Genomic DNA, 23,407 nt, shown 5'->3' with positions numbered 1-23,407 from the left:
CTGATGTCTTGCAGGTTAACAAAGGTGGTAATTGAATAAAAGTTAAGGCAAGTGACAGAACAAGCCACAACCTCATAAACTAAAATTAGGATCATAGTAGCATGTTCTCTTGCCAACCAGACTCATTGCAGTTGGAATGATGTGCTTGGAAATAGAAGCACTGCTTTTTGTCCTGCCCAAACACATTGCACTGCTTGTTCTGCAAGAATGCCTGTAGGAATTAAGCCTTATACAGCTTGTGTCCTGCCTAAGAGCCACATGGTGGCTACTGTGTGTGTTAGCTGCATAACTTGGAGTTCTAGTGCCACTTGGTGACATATTTTTGATGTATGATCAGCACAGCTCTTGTGACTGACAGCATCTGTTGTCCTTAAAGTAATCAATCATCCTGCTACTAGTTACCCAGAAAATTATAGGGTGGGTTTTAGAAATGGATGGTCTGAAAGCATATCTTTGTTCACATACATTGTAACAATTTAGTTGCAGAAAAAGTTTCAGGGTCAGGAGCAAGACACTTGTTTTATAATAATTCTAAAGCCTACCTCAAAGCATTACATGTAGTTATGGAGAAAAACACTGGAACAGTATTTTCGTAAAGCCTAGAATTAATTTCTGTTACGCAAAACAGATGCCACTTTTAATGTTTTCTCTTCTGAGAACAAAACAAGTTTCACTCTGCATCACCACAATTACTATTATAAACACTGCAGGCTCTGATTAGGCCGGAGTAAGCAAAATTACTAACAGCAATCAAGTGTTAACTTACTTATTTATAAACAGGGAAAATAATAATATGTGGTTCTAATTTCTTAATGCAACCAGGCCTAAAAGATTTTTTTGGACTAATATTCAGCTCATGCTTCTCTGTCCATGACAGTCTGAAGGCCTGGAAGAGCTTTGTAACTACTTCCTGAAGAAACAAAATGTCTAAGCCCTTTTTTATGTTCACAGATTCATTGTACTCAGCTACAGGATTTTTTCTTAAGTAACTGCTGAGGTTTGGAATGTCCCTTTAGCTATGTGTCCTAACATGCTGATCAGAGGCCAAAGCAAATTGATGTTTACATCTTTTCTATCCAATTTTTCTATAGGATGTGTTTTATTTTGTTCCTTGTTACCTACAGAAAAACTTACTTACTTACAATAGTGGAAACCAAGTAAACTGAGAGATAGTGAAAGCTAATAGGAAGCAAAACTAGCTGAGAGGACTTCGAATTTGGTTATGCAGGGAAAGAAAACTGACTGTTTCAGTGTTGCTGGCAAGAAATTGAGGGTTTGGGCTATTAAAGCAATAACTGGAATAGTTTTGAAAAAGATACCAGGAAAACCTAGAAATGCCCAGAAGTCCCCACTTGCAAGCTTCAGAAAAGTAACAGCTCTCTTTTCAAGCAGGCAAGAAGACTTACTGAATATGGAGTCAGTCAGTCACAGTCTAAAAGTTGTTTTGCATCATGCTGCTCGAGCTTCATTTTCTACTTACAGAAAATTTATCAGAGCCTGAAATAAGGGCTTATATAGATTAAAAAACAAACACACACAAAAAAAGACCCATTCTGGAAAGCAATCCTTTGAAGAGGGTGGAGGCAAGTCAACTTTGTAGAAGCGCTAAGTAGCTACCCAGCTAAATACCCTTCCTTACAAGAGGCCTCATTAAAGTGTTCCTTTCACACAGGCAAACACTTCTATAGAGAAGCTTGCCTTTTTGAGCTGAGCATGCTCAATTTTTAAAATGTTATAATCAGCAGATCAGAGTATATAGTCTGTAGGCCTTGACAGCACCTTGGGTGCTGCACAAATGCATGGAGACAGGAAGTCTCACTCCAGGACTAAAATTGTAGCAGGAGATGAGACCAATGATACCTTCATTATCAGATTGCTAAGACTAGCACAAAATTCCTTGGAATCGGCAAGGGGCCTCCTGTGTTTAAAACATTGTGATAAGCTTATGTACCGGTGGCCTGAAGTGCTTCAACTGAAGAAATTGCTGTCTTACTACGTTCATATTTTGATAGAAGATCTTAAGGGCCTTAGCAAATTCTGCATCGCAGCTGGTCCGAGGACTGCGGATTGTTTCCGATTCTCTCGATGACAGAGACTGTTTCATCTTAACTGCCTTGGTAGATGACTCTGATTTTGTCTCTAAAATTGCAAGAGATGATTATTATTTTTAAAGTTTAAACTGATAAGCAAAAAATTAATCCTGAATTTACTGTTACAGAAAGTGACAGCCTTAGTCCCTTTGTCAGAAGGGGAAAAAAAAGTCAATGGGCTATAAGCTAACTCTCTTTACAGCCTGCGTCCTGAGGCAGTGCTGGTAAATGGGAGAAAACTGCAGCAAAAGCATGAAATACTGAGACATTGTTTGTGACAGGTACTCACTTGTGTGGTGCCTTGTGTCCCACTGTAGCTTGTCCTTAAGAAGTAAATTTTCTTCTCTTAAAGCTCTATTGATCTCTCTCAGCAGCTCCATCTCTTCTTCCATGTGCAGCAGCTTCTGGTACAGTTCGGACATGTAGTTGGCTGTATCCTATTTCAAAAAAATCCAGTGTAGAGTATTGTCTCCAAATCCTTACTGCTTTCTATCCATCAAAAAACAACTGCAAATGGATATTTCCAATGGGACAGTGGAGCTATAACATTCTTCTACATAGCTGGAATTTTGAAAACAAACTTGTCTGAGGCTTCAGGAGGCCATCTTTTCCTTCCTTACAGTTTCATTAGTCCTTTAAACACATCATAAACATGGATTTATTATTGCCCGAGCTACCAATGTTTGCTGGCCTGTTGCCACAATACTTCATTAGCGAAAGTGGCAAAAAAAAAATTCTCCAATTGCTATGGACAAACCTTTAGCTTAATGTGCTCTCTCGCTCTCTTCTTTCTCTCTCGTGCTCTTCTGTCTCGCTCTGTGTGTGTGTATGTGTGTGTGTGTATGCGCACCGGTGGTTGCATACACACACAGAGAGAACTGTTAAAGTTACTATTTAATAATTGTTTTACTATTTCTCATGTAATTAAATAAGCTGGCAAGGTCAAGAACTGCCTATAACCCAAGTACCTGACTGTGATACTCCAGCTAATGCGTACAAAGCAGTTCTGCCGTTCCACCACTTGCCTCCTGAGGCTGGGTGATAGCGCTTTTGGCACCCGACAGGCCCTGTCATCCATGACAGCGGTTCAGAGCAGTACACAGAGGGCGCTCGGGCTTGTACAAAGGTCTGTGCTTAATTAGACCTCTTTCTGCACCCTTTGGTCACAGCATACTCCCATTAAAACGTCAGGTGTTTTTTTCAGAACGTCGTTTCAGTAATGTAAGTGCACGTACCAGACTAGCATCGTTTGCAGTCAAAGCTTTAGGATTGTCAACTATAATGGTGCCCTCAGGTGTGAGCAGAAGACCATCTAAGGAGTAGTCCATCTCTGTGCAACCTTCTGCAGCAGAGCAAAGACACAGCGTGGTTAGGAACCTGCTATCACATTCTCTTTGCTATTGGTGCCCTTAATGTACATTGTATTCAATATTTTGAAGTGGAAATAAACACCATATCTTTTCAAACCTCCTCATTCATGACAGAATTAGCCTTTTCCTTAAAACTCCAACCAAATGTAGTATTTGTATAAGGAATCTCATTGCAAATGTGTTCTATATTATTTTCTTAAAATAATATTCACAGCAATTAACTGTAACAGAAATTAACAAATTATCTTGGAGAATATTATATGGCCATCTTAGGTCTGACAATACCATTCTTATAACTCCCTATGTCTAAGGTTTATCCTGAAAAGGAGCTTCTATTCTACTCAATTTCGTTTTTCCAACTAGATATCTGTAGTATATGTAGATATATAGGTATATCACAGGTTTTTGTGCTCTCCTACATTTTGTCCTTTTGTCCTGTTTGCCACTGAAAGACTGCCATAGGACTGGCAAATGTAAATGTGAAGCTCCAGGTGACAGCAAAAGCATGATTGACAGTCCTGGCACATTCTGGACCACCCTGACTGGCCAGACAGGTGGTGATTCTTTCCCACTGAACTACCACATAAAGCTGGCAATCAGAAACAGTTAGCTTTTTTTTTTTTTTTTTGAATTGTGAACAGTACCAGAGACAAGGGAGGTGTTCTGGGCTCCCCAGTACAAGAGAGACATGGAGCTACTGAAGAGAGTCCAGCATAGGGCTATGAAGATGATCAGAGGGCTGGAGCATCTGCCCTATGAGGAAAGGCTATAAGAGCTGGGCCTGTTTCACCTGGAGAAGAGAAGACTCAGAAGGGATCTCATCAATGTCTGGAAATAGCTTAAGGGATGGTGTCAAGGGGATGGGGCTGGACTCTTTTCAGTGGTGCCCAGTGACAGGACAAGAGGCAACAGGCACAAACAAACTGAGGAAGTTCCACCTGAATATGAGGAAAAACTTCTTTCCTGTGAGAGTGACAGAGCCCTGGCACAGGTTGCCCAGAGAGGTTGTGGAGTCTCCTTCTCTGGAGATATCCAAAACCTGCCTGAACGTGATTCTGTCTAACCTGCTCTAGGTGACCCTGCTTGAGCAGAGGAGTTGGACTAGATGATTTCCACACTATCTTTCCAGGGAGGTGCTGTGGCTCTCTGCCAGTTGCACTGTCACGGCTCCCTGCAGGTGCCGCACAGGCCTCGTGGACACATGCATCAGCTCCGTGCACAGCACCAGTAGCAGCTCCTGCACCACGGGGCCTCGAGCACCCAAGGTGACCCAAGCAGCCCTCACATTTCACAGGTTGCGGCTAAACCACAGCACAGTCTGCACACAGGTTTCTTGCACTTGCTGGCGACTTGACTTGCATCCTCAGGCCAGATTATCCAGCCCCTCTGTTCCTCAGCTTCTCCACCAATAAATGAGTGGAGCAGTGTTGCTGTCGCTTATGGGGATGCGTTAGGCCTTCCTGCTGCAATGTTTTTGAAGTACAGACCACCACATTCAATATACTGTCTGACTATAAAGCAAAACCTTTTCCACAGAGCCTGCTTTTAGTATCAAGTGATATACAGCTCGGTGAGGTTTAGGATAACACCTTCATTTAAAAATTTTACCAGGCAGCCACTAATTAATTTTTCACGTATCAAACTAATATTGTATTAAAGAGTTTGAACAACTAAGCTACTCATAGTTCAACATGCAAACAGTTTTGTATCTATAAGGATGCAGCAATACAGTTTTTGATTCTATCTACAACCTATTACTGAAGAGGACTATGAAATATAAAATGAAAATCACGGAAAGAAATACCTTGAAGTCCCCACAGATCAACAATTAAAGCATTTTTCTGTAAATAATTCAAAAATTCGTAGGATGCATTTAGAGCTGAAAAGTGGACTGTTTCTTCTATCTTTGGATTCATATTTTTCCAGATAGGCTTTGTATATAAGGACCGTGGAAGATCATAAACTCTGTACCTAAAGAGATAAAACATAAGTATAAAAAATTAAATAAAAAACAATCCAGTTTCTGAAAGTGCTATTTGAACAGACACAAAAGGTGAGCAAAATCAGTTACTGTGTCATTTCAAGGTCAGCTGCTCTTCTCTGCTCAGTAAAATGCCTTATGCAGTCCCACACATGATACATAAAAATACTAGTATGCTTCATTAATTCTTAGTATTTATTTCATTGAGAGCAGAAGTTTGGCATGTGGTCAAAAATGCACTTGCACAAATAGCTTTAAATTATTCATAACTCTATCTTTTATTCTGAGACTTAGAGCTTTCTGCCTATTCACTAATGCATGGGACATTTCTCAGACTTCCCTCCTCCGCCATGCCTTTGTGGAGAGCAAATGAATTCATGAAAATCCTTGCTCAACACAGAGCTTTAAAAATTGCAGTAATATTTGTGGGAGGACGCTGCACATCTCCTATAGTATCAAAGATTCAAAGTTAAATTGTTGATATAGCTTAAAGACACAAGCAAAACAGATAATGGTTTATGCAGTCTCAGGACTTCCACAGGGGAAGCACTAAAACTGCTCTGGATTTTGCCAGAAACACAAAGCGGAGTATTCTGGGGAGACGAGGAACTGCTGCAGCACCGTACCCTATCTGAATGCCTCTTCCCGCAGCATCTCGCAGCCATTTGACTCCAAGGCACTCTACGATGTGAATCTGGAAATCCACCCTTCTTCCTAGCAGCTCCAAGGGATCAATGACCATATCGTCTTCCCCAAGGATTCTACAAAGGCAGAAAGAACAGTGCAACGTACTTGACCCAGGTCCTCAGTGACAACGCAAATGAGGAGGATACTGGGGCCGGAGAGCAGAGCTGCTTTTACATGACGTGCACATTTTGACAATTAATAATTACTAGAAAACAAAATATAAGTTTTATAAAGCTGGTTTGCTACTTTTTTTTTTTTTTTTTCCCTGCAGAACTCCAGGATAGCAAAGTTAGGACAGAAGCCTGGTAACCTTCATTATCAGGTGTTACTGGAGTGAGAGCAGAAGTGCTGGAGACAGAAAAACAAGACACAGGGAGAATGACAGAAAGATGTCCATAGAAAAGGCCAAAAAAATAAAGAAGAATGGAGTGCATAAAAAATAGGGAGATGATAGAAATCCTTCAAAATAGAGAAGGACTAAACTGAATCTATTTGATTATATAATCATCTTCTCCCTCAAACTAGCTAGCTTCTGTGTTGACTGCAACTAAAACAAACTTACTGTAATATCCCAACCTTACAAAGATGGGTAGTTACGAAGAAAGAGACCAAGCAATGGGAGCAGAAGCTACTTGTATACCAACACCATTCCAGAAAGCTTAGGAGGACACTACCCGCCTTGGCCCTTAGCTCTTGTCCAAGGTGCCAGCTCCATCGGGGGCAGGGAAGGACAAAAGTGGTTTGCCAGAGCTGTTTGTTCAGCCGGGCTGACAGCTTGAAAAATACACAATTCCTGGGGCTCTGCATAGCGCTTCAGCACAGGCAGAAATCAGGATTGAATGCTCGTGGGTCTCATCTAGTGATGCTGGAGCTGTTTCCTGCTCCCTGTTACACCAGTAAGGTCTCCAAATCTCTCCCCTTTTCACATTTTGCTCAGCATTTCCAGCCTTTGCTGCTAATCAAGTGTTTCAACAAGTGAACTTCCTGAATTCCTTTGAAAAAGGGTAACCAGTAACTCTCCAGTACGGAAGTGATGAACTCACCTCCCATCTCTGGAGCACGGAGACAGGTTTACTAGCACAACAGCCTCCTCCAGCCCCTCCGAATTCAGCAGCTCGGTCTGCTCCTCCAGCTGCACGCAGTACGCCAGTGACTGAAGCCAGACGTGAGCAGACCCCACGTGAACAACCTCCACCGGGTCCCAGAACGGATCGCTGTCCTGATTCACGTGCGTGTCGCCACCTTCCCGAAAACGCTGGTAAAGCTCCTCCATTAGGAGCTTCCTATTAACGAACTTGGCCTTTGACCATACCCACACCTACGGAAGCAGAGAAGCGATGAAATGAACTGGTCTAGTTTGTGCTATGTAACCTGCTGAAAAACTGCATTTTCATTTTAATAGCCATTCCTAATATCTAACCTCCTTTTGCTGAATGAAGACTATTGCTTCTAGTCTTTCTTGTGGGACTACGAAGAATCTCTGATCATCATCTTTGCAACAGTCTTTAATGTGCAGGAGGACTTGGTCGTCTCTTTCTAGAGTAAACAAAACTCAGTTCCTTCAGCCTTTCATACTGACTGAAGTAATTTGCAGCTCTTAAAATTTCATATTTAAAAGATATGATAAATTGTTCTTCGGACCAAGCTACCTCAAAGTTTATACAAAAAAATGAAGCATGAAGAAAAGGAAAAAGAAGATTTATTTTACAGACCATTGCCTGGAGCATTCATATACAATAAAGTAGTGCTCCAATGAAAGATCATTTATCTGGCAGAGTGGAGATTTTAAGGACTTATTAAAACAAAATTAGCTACCTTTCATGTTTATTTTCTCCCAGTCCAGTATTGCTTGCTAATATATTTCTTCTACATTAAAAAAAACCCTCTTTCCCAGATATTTTCTTGTTTATAGCTTCAATATAATTAATTCTTACAACCAGTAGCAAAGAAAATACCACTGAAAAATCTAAATAAATCATCTGGTTTACTCCTTAAGGCTCCCTCTTATGTTTCTGGTGTCTCTATTTTTGAACAGCACACAACAGAAGCTTATCTATTACCAAGGCATCATCCATGCCAATACTTAAACAACACAAAGAGGAACTGCAAATCTTTTAACAAAAAAAATGACATTGCATGTTGCAGCTGCAATGGTTTCAAAGACTAATGGACAGCATTTGTGGTAAACACGCTAGACCAAAATGAGGATACATTACAAAATGTTCCTGTAAACTGATAATTTACAGTTACAATTTATAGTGTGTCTAAACCAAAACTATTAAATACCTGAAGGGAAAATGTAAAAATATTTTTCTTTATCCAACAGTGGCTCCACCAAAGATATGAAATAAACTGGTAACAGACAAGCATTTGAAAAAAAGTCTTTCTTTTTGAAAGGAAGAAGGCAAGTTCTCTCCTTCATTATTTAAAAGGTGAAGCTTTGCTGCTAAGCAGCCTGTGATCGGCTGCATTTGAAGGAGGTTTCAGTGACGGAGCATTTTAGCAGTGATCAAACCGATCTCGTGCTATAACGAGTCCAGGGAACCATCAATAAAATCTCAGCAAGAAAGGAACCTTAGTGTGAGGTCCTCTGACCATCTCTCCCTGCACTTAGACATCTTTTAAGGAGAATTTTATATCAAACTCTCCTGCATTAGTTCACCAGGGGCATCTCTGTTGCAAAATATGGGAACAGAGAGAGAAAATACCTCAGAGTGTCTAACAGTACGCTGAAATGGCGAGGCAGACTCAGTTCTTTCAGGTGCAGAAATAGCATCCCTCGAGGCACAAACCTTTTTTCCTGGAGAATGGCTACAGGCGGTACATAGATTTTTTTTTTTTTTTTTCTTTAAGAAGTGAACAGATTCAGGATTAGGTGTTGGCGGGTACTTCATGTATGGTGGCACACAAAGAATGCATCAAAGAGAGTGGAAGGGCAAAAAAGGAGCGTGGTTTTGTTAGGACACGCCACCAAGACAGCAATTGCAAGGGTTCCACGTGTGCGCCTTGAGGACGAGCGTGTCACCTGCCATTTCTTATTTTCTATTACAACCTCCTCCTAACACATGAGCTGATTCAGGTTCTGCCTTCTTACCTGATTAGTAGTTACGTGCGTCACTTTTACTATTATTTCCTTTTGTAGGTCATATCCTCTGGAGTCCGATGAAGCTAGATTTTTTACCTTCAGTTCAAATGTGAGATCCTATTAAGTCAAAAAGTTTCTTAAGCACATTAACAACCAAGACACATTTTTCTGCATAAGTCAGGAATATTTTAATTTAAAAGTTGCTGTATGTGATAGTGTTTATAAAAGAAATAATAATAATAATCATAATAATCTTTCTGCAATGTCTAGAATTTGCCATCCCCAGTATTTCACATTTTGGAAATGCACCTAGAATGCAATGCTTCCTTAGCTTCCTTAAGTGTCACTGTACTGACATAGTACTATGAGGGTCTGAGACTTTCAATTACTATGTGGTATACAAAGAGGTCAGATGAACAGTCCCAGCTTCTAGACAAGCAGACCAGCTAAGTCTAGCAGACTAGACAAGCATCCAGTTTCCAATGTTCCTTCAGAAGGCTGCTGATCTTATATTAACTGTGTCCTTACATTGATGCAACATTGCTCTGCTCATTATAGACCACTGGGAAATTTTCCTGGAAGTCAGCAAATTGGTTCTTTACCCATCATCCACACTCCTCATCCAACATTTTCTGTACAGATGTGCATCACTCCTAGCTACTGCCACTTAGATGGAAGAAATTTGCTTCTCCCTTTAGCAATGAGGTAGGAACCAGTGGAGAAGGCAACAGATTTCCTAGATCTATGAACTGTTATGAATGAAGAAATACCAGTATGGCAGGCATGGCTGTCCGAACTTTCGGTATGAGTGTGACATTAAAAAAGTTGTGGACAGAACCTATTGGGAGCAAGGGCTAATACATCCTTACCATCTGGATCATTGTAATTCCCTCATTCGAGGTGTGCCAGTTGCACACCACCTACTGCTCCATCATGATGCAGAGAGAAAGAAGAATCCTTATACTGTTCAGTTTATTTCCACTTTCCTTTAGGAAACCTCTGAGAAGTTAGTTAATTTAAATGCTGGGAAATTATTATAGTCTATCTAGATTTTCCTTTGAATTAATCTCATTGTTCTTATCTTATAGAATGACTGTGAAAAAGAATTCTCTCTTCTAGGACTTTTCATCCTTCCTCTAGAACACTTAGGCAGATACTGTTTGCCTATTTTTACAGAGCAACTGCCTGATACACTGCCTGCAATCTGTACTCCCAAATTCTGTTTGCTGAGACACTCTTAAAGAGGAAGAGCTGCACAAAAGGGGGAGTGTTCACACTGCGTTTCCTCTTCCGCCTGTCAGGAGATGAGGAAGGCTGGGAGAAGCACGAGGAATGGAGCAACTGCAAGGGCAACACTACTGGGAAAAAGACTTCTCCATTTGTTTTTATTCATGTTCAGAAACTTACTAACCAAGTTTAACCTGCGGAAGTTGGGGGAGAAGTATCACCTACCTTCTTCAGCTCCTCACTCATCTGATTTACTTCAGCTACCAGTGGCATGAGCTTGATGTAATCATGGAACACAGCAAGGACGCTGGGGTCCGCTCTGCTGTCCTTACTGCCGGCAGCACCTGCTAGAAACCCTGCGTTAGAGGGTGAACAGAGGGAGAAACAGCAGTCTAACTTCTGGGTAGTTTTAAGCAGTTGCCTTTGGACTGCCAAAGGCCCATGCTACCTTCCTCCTACTAACCGGCTTTGAAGTAGCCGCCTTGCCAGCCTACACGACCACGTCGTTTCCACGAGGTGCTGTGGGAGCAGGAGCAGCGCAGGGCTGCGTGGTTGGTGCCCAACCTGCACACGTCGCACAACACCCGCGAGCAAGGGGAACAGCCACAGCTGAAACACGCTCCGCTCACAACAACCTGGGTTGGCCTTTTCCAACGCTGGATTGATTAGTTGCTCGTATTAGAAAGTAACTGGACTTCAGAAAATAGCTTCTGTCCTGCATAATGAGTGAAGAGTTTTTTCCCAAACTACTTCAGGATTCAGTTGACCTCCAAGTTTGCTACAGCACTGTCAGTGCTGCTTAGAACCGAATTTCACCATTCAGTCATTAATTCTACGGGGTTTTTTCTTCGTCTGTTTTAAGGAATTCAGATTGAAAAATGCGGACCTACCCCTGGATTTTAAATACAAACAATTGGGTATATTTGAAGAACCGGCTCAGCTTGTTCTGAAGACTTACAGCATTTAGTTATGCAGTTGAGGATCAGTCACAAGTTTCCCCTGTCATGGTGATGTTAATGTGCAGATCTATTTTTTTAGAGCATCATTAGCTGTTAGTTTTTCTTGGGAAGTTGGAGAATGTGTGCCTGGATGTCATGACAGTTAGTTACATGGCAGTGCTCAGGCTTGCAGGAGCGATGACAGTGCTTCTGAGTCTTAGGCATCTAAGTCAAGTCCTCGGAAAACCACCTGCGTGCCCTCATCCACCCCCAGGGACTGCGGTAAGGAAGCAAAACCTCTAATCACAGGAGCTCAAACGCAACTCAGTCAAAGGCCTGAAGTCAGGAATGCGATTACGCTAATAGCTCTCCAATGCTATATAATTACTGCACGTTTCTATAGAAATGAAGCAATTTGAAACAGGAAACGTAAGAGCTATCTAGAAACTTGAAACCACCTGGCAGATTAGTACATGATTAAAAAAGCAACACACACAAGCCCAAACCCTCCAAGAAGGATAAGCAACTGAATGCAGAAGACCTAACAGCAAATATTCTCAAGACCTTTGGACTGTCACAAACTAAACCTTTCACTCTCTGGACTGAACGGGTTAAAATGGCCAGCACAGAAGTGAACTACAAAACCCTACTTTTAAGGAAAGCCCTGGAGGGTAGCATTTTCCCAACATATAATGAAAAAATATAAGAAGATGAAAAAATGGGAGGAAAAACGAAACAAATGTTAGAAAAGCAATGGGAAGGTTTTGGATGGCAGCAAAAAAATACATATAATTATATTTTATACCACTATTACCTAATATGATCACATTAATAAAATTGCTATAGATAGCTGCTAGAGGGACAATGAAACAAAGGGAAAGCATATTTGGGTACAAATATGGTGATTCTGCCCACCAGAGACTTCTCTGAGAAAAAATATCCAGGCAATAAAACATGCAGTGACACACTGTACTGTCCATGTGTACTTCTCAGCCTGCAGTCTTGTGTGACCTTCTCGTCTGGAGTGTTTATGTATTATTAAAAGTAATCTGATGTTGTTTTTCAAATGTAGCTTGTAACTACTGCTCCTTTTCTTTTAAATGAAAGAAGCAATTCTAATATTAAGGGAAAACTAGGTGAAATCTTGGTAAGAATTTGGTCTGTTTGAAATAAAATCTGAAACAATTTTCCAGGATCTCAGTTGTCAGTTGGCTCATTCTGAGGCATACTGCAAACCCACATTTTACTGTTTGTGAATGCAACACTGCAAATAACCCCACATAAGTACCAGTTTTGAGAAAAGGCACTGGTTTCATGAAAGAATATGTAAATTCATTAAATAAGTTCCCCAAACTGATACCCATTATCTCTTTCTATAGTATGCATCAGGTAGGCAAAATGCAATTTGTCGTGATTCAGGCTGCTTTCTCCTAAGGCACTGCACAGCCTCCAGCCCACTGCAGGAACAACATGCTAACCACAAAGGGAAAACACAGCTTGGGATGCTGCCTGCAAAGGATCCAGGGTGTGATGAAACATCAGCCATCACTGAAGAACGTTACCCAACGCGCAGTGATGCTTACCAAGTTTATCCACGCTCAAGCCTTCCGCTGCTGCCAACTCTGACTGAAAGAAATCATAATCGTATCTGCTCAGGTCCTCGTCTGTTCGTTCTGCAGGTGGCCCAACGTACAGGAAAGCACTGTTCGATCCCAAAATAACACGATCCTGAAGGGTTAAGCAAAGGATGCTGCTAAATTCATGCAAGTGACAGGTCAAGTGTCATCTGAGAGTGACACTGAGAGTTACTGGGAGTAGTAAAGTACTTGCAAACTCTTCTTGAGTGGGTAAAGTTGCAAAGAAAGGTGATTATGGAGTGAACTTGAGAGACGGAAAGGACCTGTGTGCTCCCACGGGCAAGGAGGGAGTCAACCTAGGATAACAGAAACCCACCACAGAGCAGCAACAGCTGAAAGACTTAAAAATCACTGCTGCCATTAACGTGGCAACCAAAGTTAAGGGAAGTTGATCACCACATCAGATTTGCACCATTTCTCAAGATGAAAATCTGTTAAATACCAGACTATAAAAGCAAATGTACTGACCCAGAGTAACGATCCATCTATCCCAGTATCTATCTGGTTTCCATCTATCTCATCACCCTCTGTGACACTGGTTCACAGAGACAGAGTCCCAACAAGGAATATTTGTACCAGACAAACTACAGAGCTGCTTTGTTTCTAGGAAGTCTTCCTGGTGCCCAGAGCAATTTTATACTCGATTGCCCTTAACAGATTTATCTTCCATGAAAGAAGAGATATTATCTCCCTTTACAAAGCAAAATAGTAACTCAAGAGACTACAGCGTTGTCTGGCAGGAAAGGCTGATTAACCAGCCCTTTCGTTTGTGATGAATACGGACCCTGATGAGATTCCTCTGACGTTTGGTCTGTCACATTCACATACCACAGACTCGCACATACTACTGTGATCTGACCAGATAAAAACAGAACCAACTACTTAATGGTCCTCGTACAAGAGAGGCACGGAGTTTATCCACATCTCTGTTAGAAATCTGTCTGAGGCTGAGAAAATACCTTGACACCTGGCGGTGTATTTTTAACCAAGATGGGAACCCATTTAAAATACATCCCCCTTTGAGACGGGGCCCTGCCCAGGCCACACCGGCAGGGTGGGCTCTGTTCGCCTGGTCCTCTGCCTTTTCCCAAAAGAGAGGCTGTCAGAAAAGAGCAGAAGAGCTTTTAAGGTCAAACCCTGGGTTTCCCTGGACAGACACTTCCAGAGGGCTTTGCTGGTTACGTGCGAGGGAGGCAGGTCTGCAGGAAGGGTCTGTCCCAGGAGGGGCGGCCCCCCTCTGCCCGCAGCAGCCCCGCGGGCCGGCTCCTGCCCGCACGCCTCCCTCGTGCTCCAGCGACTCCGGTGCTGCAGCTGGGGCTGCGCGACCCTGCGCCGGCCACCCTGGCTCGGCCACAGCAGGCTCCTGGCTCTGCTCCCCACCTCGCGCCCACGGCGGGAGCGCCGCGGCTCCCCGGGAAGGGGCTGCTTGGCTACCCCTGGTCCCACCCGATGCTGCTGGGGCATCGAAACTCCTCCTTGCTCTGACAGGTCACCCTGATCCGACGCACAGTTACCTGTGTTTTCCCCGAAACACCATGTGTTCGGCAAGATATCTGCCCTTTTAAGGCTGCGTGCATAGTCCCCTCTACTAGACTACGCTGTTTCTTTAAAGTTACAAGATTTTTATATAAAATTCACCTTCCCTACATCTAAGATCCTGCCTCAGGATCAGGACTCGGTGAGCAGGAATCATTCTACTTTTTTTTTTCTTTTATCTTCAGAGTGTTTTGTTTTCTGAATTTTTGTTTCCACCTTGAGCTTTATGCCCCCAGAAAACACTCACCAAGTGCTGCAGCTTTTTTTTCCCGGTGATGGGTACACCATTCACAGTGACTTTGCACTTATCTCCTGGTGTCAAGGTAACTTTGCCATCAGCATTTGTAAATGTTGCATGTTTGTCCAAAATGCTGAAAGATATAAATTTTCTTGTGATTCCTTTCTTGTGATTCACTTTTTCTTTTTTTTTTTTTTTTTTAATTGGAAAATCATCACAGAAAATGATACCGTAATTTGGAAGATAATAAATTGCCATTTAACTCCACATTTTTTACCATTACATAAATGGCAATTTCTAGAAACACAAGAAATTTGTTAATTATCTTTTCTAGCTTGCTCCTAACCAGCCATCATAAAAAGTTCAAAATAACCGTAACCCATACTTATGCAGTGTAGTAAAATTCCTTGAACTAACTAACTAAACAGATAAATAGACAATCCAAACAACAAGAGAATCAAGAACAGGTGTCTAGTTTCCCTTAAATTGAGGTACTTACCCTAAACCCCTTAGGATTATTGCATTTGAGGTAGATTGACCAACATCACAAGAACCTAGGGAGGAATGAAGATTCCAGTATAGATTACATGTGCTTTAAACATCAACAACAGGTCTGTGATGATTAAGGTATTGCTTTCAGTCTTACCTTTTCTCTTCAGTTTGAAGAGCTTTGCTCAGCACAAACCTTTCATATCAGCGCTACAATTAAAAAAAGACTTTATACTAAATTATTGTATCTTTAGAGACGAGGCCCTGGATTTGCTCTATGCAACCACTGGTACTGTACRCACAAATAATTACAGAGGCATCTGGGAGCCCCTAGGAATCCACCCGATCCATTACTGTCAAACAGATGGCAGAAAAAAAATCCAATGTAAATCTCCCATGTGCAATAACATAGCAGATCTACAAACATCTGCATTTCTGTTAATGGCAGCTCCAGTCAGCTTGCAAAATAAAAGTTCATGTTGTCAAATCATTAGTTTTCTGGGGAAGAGGTGTCTTTAACATCTAATAAACCTGGATATTTCTTATTACTTATTTGTCTATTGTCTTTTAACATCTCGTGCGGTAGAAATGCTTCGCAACGTGTAACTCTCCAGACTGCTCTGTTCTCAGACAAATGCAGCACAAGTTTATGGGGAGGAAAAGTAGGTAAGCGCTTAAGGGAAAATGAAGATAATCATGACTCAAATGTCTAAGTAACGTAGTACTACAGATCACTGCTATGTCAATGTTAAGACACAGAAAGTAGTATTTATATGTTGTATTCAGGACTTAAAAAACCAAAAAAAATTTACCATCCTGAATGAAGTGCTTGACAACCCATGAAAGCTGGGGGTCTTCATTGATATTCAAGAGATAAGGAAAAGTTTCCATCATCCGTCTCTCCTGAGCAGGAATTCAGAAATAAGGTATTTTAGTGGGATGCATTTGAAAGCCTGAAGTAACAGCTAGTAATATACATAGAGGTCTTTCTTTGTACAAGGAAAATAATCACCATAAAGCAATTTGTCAAAAAACATCCTCCAAAAAAATCTAAATGGCAAACACTCAACAAGTAGCTGCATTTTGATAAATGTACTCAGTCTCCAACTCCTGAAACACATCCTGTTTTTAGAAACACATAGGAACTCTGACCATGAAGTGAAAAAAACTCCGAGAAAAAGGCTTGGTTTAGTGTTTCTGTTACAATTACAGACCACACAACTTGGATGGTGTTAGCTCCCTGCCCCTTCCCCTTTAGGGAGATTATTAAAATGCATGTGTTCAAACACACAATTTTGCACATGAAGCTCATTAAGTCTTGTAAGCTTTATGGTCTTTCATTGGTTCAGCTTTATTCCATGCAGAAAAATATTAAAGCAAAACAAAATAATTATTTTGGAATTATCCCCAGACATGCTTTCTGCAAAACAACCCGTATACGAGATTATAATGTATTATTTGTGCTACAGCAAAGCCCAGCAGCTTTGTCAGACTGGGATCCCAGGGAATGAGGCCCAGTACGAGCACTCAGAGACCTTGCTCCACACAACTAAGTCTACAACAAAGTACAACGTGCAGGAATAACAACACATGGGGCAGAAGTGACTGGAGGAAACAGGAAACTTTTCCTTGAACATCTTTATTTATGCAAGCTACCTATGCACAGAGGTAAATGCTTTTGAATATGCAAATCCACTATTAGTATAAAACAAATATGATAGTTGCAAACTTGGCATCCACTTGGCTCTTATCGTTTGGCAGTTACCCCCGTGCAATGCAGTAGAAATGATTCTTGCAGAAAAACTGGAAGGAGAACAGCATATGGCCCTTCAGTGACGGTGTGCATTGCATGAGTTATTAATCAAGCCACCTCAGATGCCCTCTCTTCCACAGCAGCCCACCATTCACCCCATGGCACGTATGTGTGCCAGCCTTCTGCTGACATACTTCGGCATGGCTAATTGATTCATATCAACACTGCCTGCTTTCACAAACACCTTCAAAATTAAAAGCAATGTTATTTTACAAGACAGTTGAAGAATATTTGTCCACCTCAAGTTCCAGGGTGTTTATCTCATGGCAGATTTAAAAGTGAAAATCTTTGGTTCTTTCTGTCAAGAACTTGGAAATGACACAAGCCTGCCTTGGCAGCTTGGTACATTCACTAGCATGTTTTATTTCAATAATAATTCGTTATAACTTATAATCATGAAATAAAAATCAAATAACTATAATGTACTTTGGTGGTAGAAATAGACAGAAGATTCTGCTATACAAGCCCATGAGATATTTGATATTATACTGCAGATCCTTAATACAATACAATACAGGGCTGCATTATTGCCGGTTTACTCAAGCTTAAAACTCCCTGGAGAGTCTTGCCATGGCACTGTTGGCAGAAAAGTATGTGAGCAATGAATCTTAAAGACCACAAAAAAAGGCCATAGTCATTAAAAGACCACAGATTAAAGCATCTGCAGTTGGTCAGCAGCTTGTGGCGTGCACTCCTGGATCGCTCACCTGAGCGGCTGCAGCGTACTGCTGCTCCCACTCCCCCCGGGCTTCCTCCAGCCGAGCCTCCCACGCTACCTGAGCGCTCTCAATCCGCCGCTCGTTTTCAGCCAGCAAATACCGCAGCTCTTCTGAACAGAGAGACAGACACCTTCAACCAAGGTATGCACGTGCAAAATAGCAAAAGCCCTGTAAGACACAAGGACTGCCAGCAAGCGGGACCACGTGCTGGTAGATGTCCTGGCTCTTGCAGAGCGTGTTACCTACCTGCTACTCATGGGGACTGTGTGGCACTCAGTGACATAAACCAACCCTGCCACTGAATAGCTGAAATATTTGTTACTGCAGTCGCCATGCAGAACTGAAAACAAAAACTGCCATCTTCCTTGTCTTCCCCTAACCAGRAGGTGATCACTGTGAAATACTCTGTCCCCAGAGTGTGTTCAAGAACCAACTCAAGTGAATTCTCTTTCAAGGAGTTTGCAAACTACTAACCAATTGCAAATGCCCCATCTCTTCCTTCAGCTCTGATGTTTGTCCACTCTTGTCTTTTCATAATATCCCTTACTTTTAAAGATGAAATATTATTCACTCCTCTCTACCTGCAGTGGCCTTACTTAGACTTTTGGAGGGCTTTTAATTTGAGCAAACCAGCAACACTCGATGAAGGATCTGACTTTGAGCAATTGGACGTGCCCACATCCATGCTGTGAATGAGTATAGGGACTAGTACTCACAGGCAACGCTAACTTTCTTTATAAAAAGTTTTTTAAAATAGTATCTGTTTTGATAATGTCTGAATAACTTTAAAAATCCCAAACCACAGACTCTCAAGTGCTATTCCTGTATCTACAGAAACACAGCAACGTTGTTAGGCTCACTAAATTAGCAGCAAATAAGCTAGTCAGTGGGGAGCCCACTGGTAAGGAAAGACCATCTGCTCATCCGAAAAAAGGTTCCCAGTTTTTTTGGTTCTTACATGGCTCATAGCAGAAGCAGATGGAGCCCTTATCTAGATAAGGGTGGTGTTTCACACCATGAGGATGCTCTTGCACATTTATCAGACTGAGCAGAGTTAATCTAGGTCTCCAGCGCTCTACACCTACATGAACTTGTGATTTTGAAATGCTTGGAATTGGCACACTGGGGTTAGTATTTTCTAAAGACTCTTTGATTATCTCTGATAAGAGGTACTATAGCAATGAAAAAATGTAAGTGGGAATTTTATGTGCAAATGCATATCGCCAAACACAAATGAGATAACCACTAGGCTTACTTCAGAGATTTTTCAAAATGCTCTCTGCCATCCATTTTGAAAAAAATTCTCTTGTGGACACGCTTTGGCTGCATTTCTTCCATACTTCTTCAGTGTTACAGGCTACCAAAAGTCCTCCTGATAATGTTTGGGGAACTCAAGATCTGCTTGTTATTTGTAGCTATATTTATGCTGAAATACATACGTGTTCCATCAGCTACTAATGTGCCTGCGTTCCCGAGCCCAGCCAGTCTGGACAGTAGGTGGTTATTTTCAGCCTTCAGTTCTCTTATAAGCTTCTCCGTGGGACTTGCATTTACCACTGCTTTGTTCCTGATCTTTTTTGTCCTTTTAAATATGAAAATACACAAAAACAAACAAAAAAACAAAAAAAGACAGTTACACAGACAATCCCAATACAGGACAAGATTTCCTGTCAAATGTGTTTTTTTTCCTGCTTTAATTCTTTTTCTTGTTCAGAAATATTCCCCAGAGTTCTGAAACTTTACAAGTGAGAAGAAACCTCACTGCCACTTTGCTCCTGAGCTGAAAGCATCTAATGTCCTCTTTTGTATTGCTAACAGGAATCACAGCCTGGTTCACTTTTGCCCCTGCCATCTCGAGAAAATTACTCTCTTCTCCAGCTAACCCTGACTTACAGCAATGTAGCCACAGCTGTTGCACCTCTAGAGTGTGGGACGATGTGGAATTGATACATAAAAAATGGACTTCCCCCATCCAGGAATGGGCATATCCCAAGCATGCTGAGAAATGCACTGCCTCCACACAGAGCTGGCTCAGAGTTGTAGAGTTTATTAGTCCAAGCTTCCCCAGCACTTCAGAGCAGTTCAGCTGTTTCCAGAACTGAACTGGTGCTGGGAACATTAACTCTTCCCTAACCGCCAGGCAGCCGCATCCACAACGTCACTTCGCTACTATCCACTTCTGGATAATGGACATTAACCGTCTGACTTCTCTTTAACTGGATCTGCCATAAGAGCATATGAATGCTGGATTCACAGCAAAAGCATCACTGAAAGGACTGCCCAGAGGCCAATTTTCCATCCTTAGCCTAAGAAAGGGAAAGAGGAGAACAAACAACAGGAGGGGGCAACTTCTAGCTCAGATCCCAATAGACTGAAAAAGGAGCAAGCAAGTTGGTCCTGAGCAAGGAATGGCTCTTTGTAGCACTATTACTGGGATCAGGAGTCAGAATTAACAAACTCCTTGGAGCAGGGATCATCTGCATTTTCTGCATTTCAACAGCGTCTAGTCCATGGGACCCCAATCTCTGGTTAGTTTTGGAGGTGCTGCATTACCAGCAGAGAGAGAGAAAGAAAGAAGCTGAATTAAGAAACACATACAAGGGACCATAATTCTCAGGAAAGAGTTACCTTTAGCTGTAGAAACATATGCAGTTGATGAATAAAGAATAAGCTCTTTCTGGGCTGTTTGCACCTATTCACACATTCACGCTTTCCTCATTCTGAGCTGCTGACATTTGGAGTTGGTATCTTTTGTTGTTTTTGACTGACTGCAATTTGCACAAATGCCAGAGAGAAAAAATTGTAAAAGTATACCTCTCAGCGTATCGTAAGGTTGACAAAGTTTCTTCATAACAGATGTCTGCTGGGCTTACAGCTGCAATCTGTAAACATATAAAAAATGTTAACTAACATTAGATTTTGAATGAGTTTTTTAAAAAAACGGATTAACATGGGAAAACATACTGCTAAGTCTTTAAACATAAAAGGACAAGCCTAGTGTTCTAGACAGTTAGCTATAAATAAACTAACTCTTTTCAAAACTTTTGCAAGAAATGAGAAGGAAGGATGAGAAGATACAGATGGTTTGTACAAAAATTAATAACAAGGAAGCTAGAATCCTGCCAACTCTGGCTTATCTTAACCATCAACTCCAAAAAACCTCTCAAAATTACTTTGATGGTATTTGCACAAATAACAGCTGCAGAATTTGGCCTTGCATTTGTTCAACGCATCATTGATGAATTAAGAAAGTGTATTTGAAGAAACTCATGTAAGCTGTTTTAAGACTATTAACATTTAAAGTCAACATTGCCACACAGGCATGTGTTCTTTTCATATTTTTCACGTTTCTTTTAACGGCACTTTCTTTAAAAAATGCCTCTGCAAAGATGCTGGAGTGTATAGCTAATCTATCAGGGTCAAAGAAAAGAGTCTGTGACAGTTTTGTTTTACCAAGGAATGCAACACCTGGTTGACAGCACAATCATAAAAATTAGAAATTATTTCATTTTGTAGTCTAGTTTTGTTACAAACATGTTTTTTTATACAAAACAGGTTGCTATGAGATTTTTAGCTAACTATTTAGAATTTGCAGAGTACTCTTTCCAAAGAAACGATTTCTATATCTCTTTAAGGAGAGATGGATAGATTTTGTGCCAGATGTATTTCTATTCAAAAAAAAAAAAAAAAAAAGTGCTGACCTTTTGAATAACATATTTGTTTTACTAGCGACAAGAAACTTTCCACAAGATAATAGCAGCAGAGGAGCCTTCAGAGTTGCCCATATTGTACTGCTAGAGAGCTCTAGGCAGTCCATTTTGACCAGCAAAAAAGCTCCCACCATTATGCTATATAGAAAACAATCTTAACTTTTAAATTGCATTTATTTTCACTGATGTTAGAACCATGCAATTCTATTTCAACAGAAAAGTTGGATAATAATTGTAAGAATCAATTTACCATAATTGTCCTGCTATTTCCGCCCAGAGCAGATTGCAGGAGTTTAGTAAGAACCGAGTCTCTGTATGGAATATGCAATACTTTCTTTCCAGTAGCTACATCAGCCAGAGCACTAAGGAGAAAAAAGGGGTTTAGTGAAAAGAGGTAAGCAATGCAAGTATAACTATCAGGAGCAAATTTACAAAGAGAGGAAAAAAAGCCATACGTTCACAACCGTTACCAGATTAACTACTTCAGTGTATTCATTATGAGAACAAAAAATTTCCTTCCTACAACACCTAAACAATTTACTGTCAAGATTTTAAAAAAATGAAATAACTGTTTGTAATGGCTCAGTGAAAGAGCTTCAGAAAAGCCAAGATTTGTCGGTTATACTCAGCAAGAACCCTGTAAAGCTGCCCAACTTATTGATAATCTGAAAAATGAACAGGCAGTCCAAATAGTCATAAGGTAAGAAGCCATGAGGGGGAAAAAAAATCACTATTTTATGTTTCTGCATGCTTAGGTACATCTTAGGCATGCAGTGAAGCTTCATTCATTAAATAATTTTATTAACCACAGAACAAAGAAGATCTGAACTCAGGGAAGATTGTTTCTTTTTTTATTTTTATTTTTTTAATTCACAGAACTTTGCTTTTTACTTTATAGAAAGGGATTTTTAAAAAATACCTGATGACATTTCCTAATGTGGTTAAACTTAGATTAACACGGGTTCCTTCCTTCAATCTGTCTTTTTCAGATCCTGAGGATTTTTGCCTTTCACTTCCTGCCAAGTCCACCAGGTTTATAATTGACTCTTTAGTGATTGCTTCATCTAGAAAAATCTGAAAAATATGGTATCAACATAAGGAAAGATTATCAAATCAATAGTTCTGATATTAAGATATTAAGATATAGAAAATGATAATCTCCACAGAAACTCAGAGGAAATATGTTGCAATATATACTGTTATTAAAACATTTTATATACGAATATATTAAATATGAAGACCACTAAGGTGTACTCAACAATGAATGAACTTCTGTCTCGCTGAATTAAGCAAAACACTTCAGAAGACTAAAGAATAGGGAGTGAATTTAATTCGAGATACGAAGCTGTATCTTCATATTGAAGGACCTTGCTGAGTGAGGATGATGAGCAGCACTCACAGGCAAAGCAGACACCTCAGGAGCAGCTTGACTTCAAGTGAAATAAACATCATTACGCTGATTCTCAAAAAACGTAGCAAACACGAAGACTGTCGATAGAGGAGCCCATAGCAATGGTTCTCCATCTCTACAGGATCTGCCTTCCCCCTGCCCCTGGCCAGGATTTTGACTTTGGTAACTCTAAACTCCTCTTGAAGCATTAGGCAGGTGCAGAGAGCTCTCCCCTTCTTGCCCCGCGCGGCTTTGGTGAACGCTGCCGTGGCTCACCCAGCGACATCCGCAGTGCTTCGACGCCGAGTTAAAGTTAGGAGGGTAGGACAAGGAACCGCCTCCATGCGAACTGAAATGCCCATCTCAGTGAGCCCTGCTCGGATACCGTGGAGACGTCTTTCAGGCAGGCCCACCACCACCATTTTGTGCTCCTCTCAATCCCTCAGCTTGCTGCTCCTTCTCTCAGGCCACTCTTGGGGCTTACCTTCTCTCCAGGT

At 41.1% G+C, this 23,407-nt stretch overlaps 1 protein-coding gene across 1 annotated transcript in view; it reads right to left on the bottom strand.

The window, feature by feature from the left end:
* Positions 1-23,407, bottom strand: part of LOC146598289 (kinesin-like protein KIF28) — a 34,575-nt gene that overhangs the window by 233 nt on the left and 10,935 nt on the right. The window contains exons 6-22 of the mRNA XM_085300612.1: positions 22,440-22,594; positions 21,771-21,882; positions 20,625-20,692; positions 19,250-19,392; positions 17,799-17,920; positions 16,091-16,181; positions 15,289-15,343; positions 14,799-14,922; positions 12,962-13,106; positions 10,666-10,784; positions 9,223-9,330; positions 7,172-7,446; positions 6,068-6,202; positions 5,265-5,431; positions 3,326-3,432; positions 2,380-2,527; positions 1,952-2,139 (exon numbers count right to left, since the gene is read on the bottom strand). Coding sequence (XP_085156738.1) covers positions 1,952-2,139; positions 2,380-2,527; positions 3,326-3,432; positions 5,265-5,431; positions 6,068-6,202; positions 7,172-7,446; positions 9,223-9,330; positions 10,666-10,784; positions 12,962-13,106; positions 14,799-14,922; positions 15,289-15,343; positions 16,091-16,181; positions 17,799-17,920; positions 19,250-19,392; positions 20,625-20,692; positions 21,771-21,882; positions 22,440-22,594 — 2,262 coding nt within the window. The remainder of the gene's footprint in view (positions 1-1,951; positions 2,140-2,379; positions 2,528-3,325; positions 3,433-5,264; positions 5,432-6,067; positions 6,203-7,171; positions 7,447-9,222; positions 9,331-10,665; positions 10,785-12,961; positions 13,107-14,798; positions 14,923-15,288; positions 15,344-16,090; positions 16,182-17,798; positions 17,921-19,249; positions 19,393-20,624; positions 20,693-21,770; positions 21,883-22,439; positions 22,595-23,407) is intronic.

This window comes from Rhea americana, unplaced genomic scaffold (assembly GCF_003343005.1).
Source record: "Rhea americana isolate MKP2758 unplaced genomic scaffold, rheAme1 scaffold_166, whole genome shotgun sequence".
In the NCBI taxonomy this organism is placed as follows: Eukaryota; Metazoa; Chordata; class Aves; order Rheiformes; family Rheidae; genus Rhea; species Rhea americana.
This window is presented reverse-complemented; position numbering and strand designations above follow the sequence as displayed.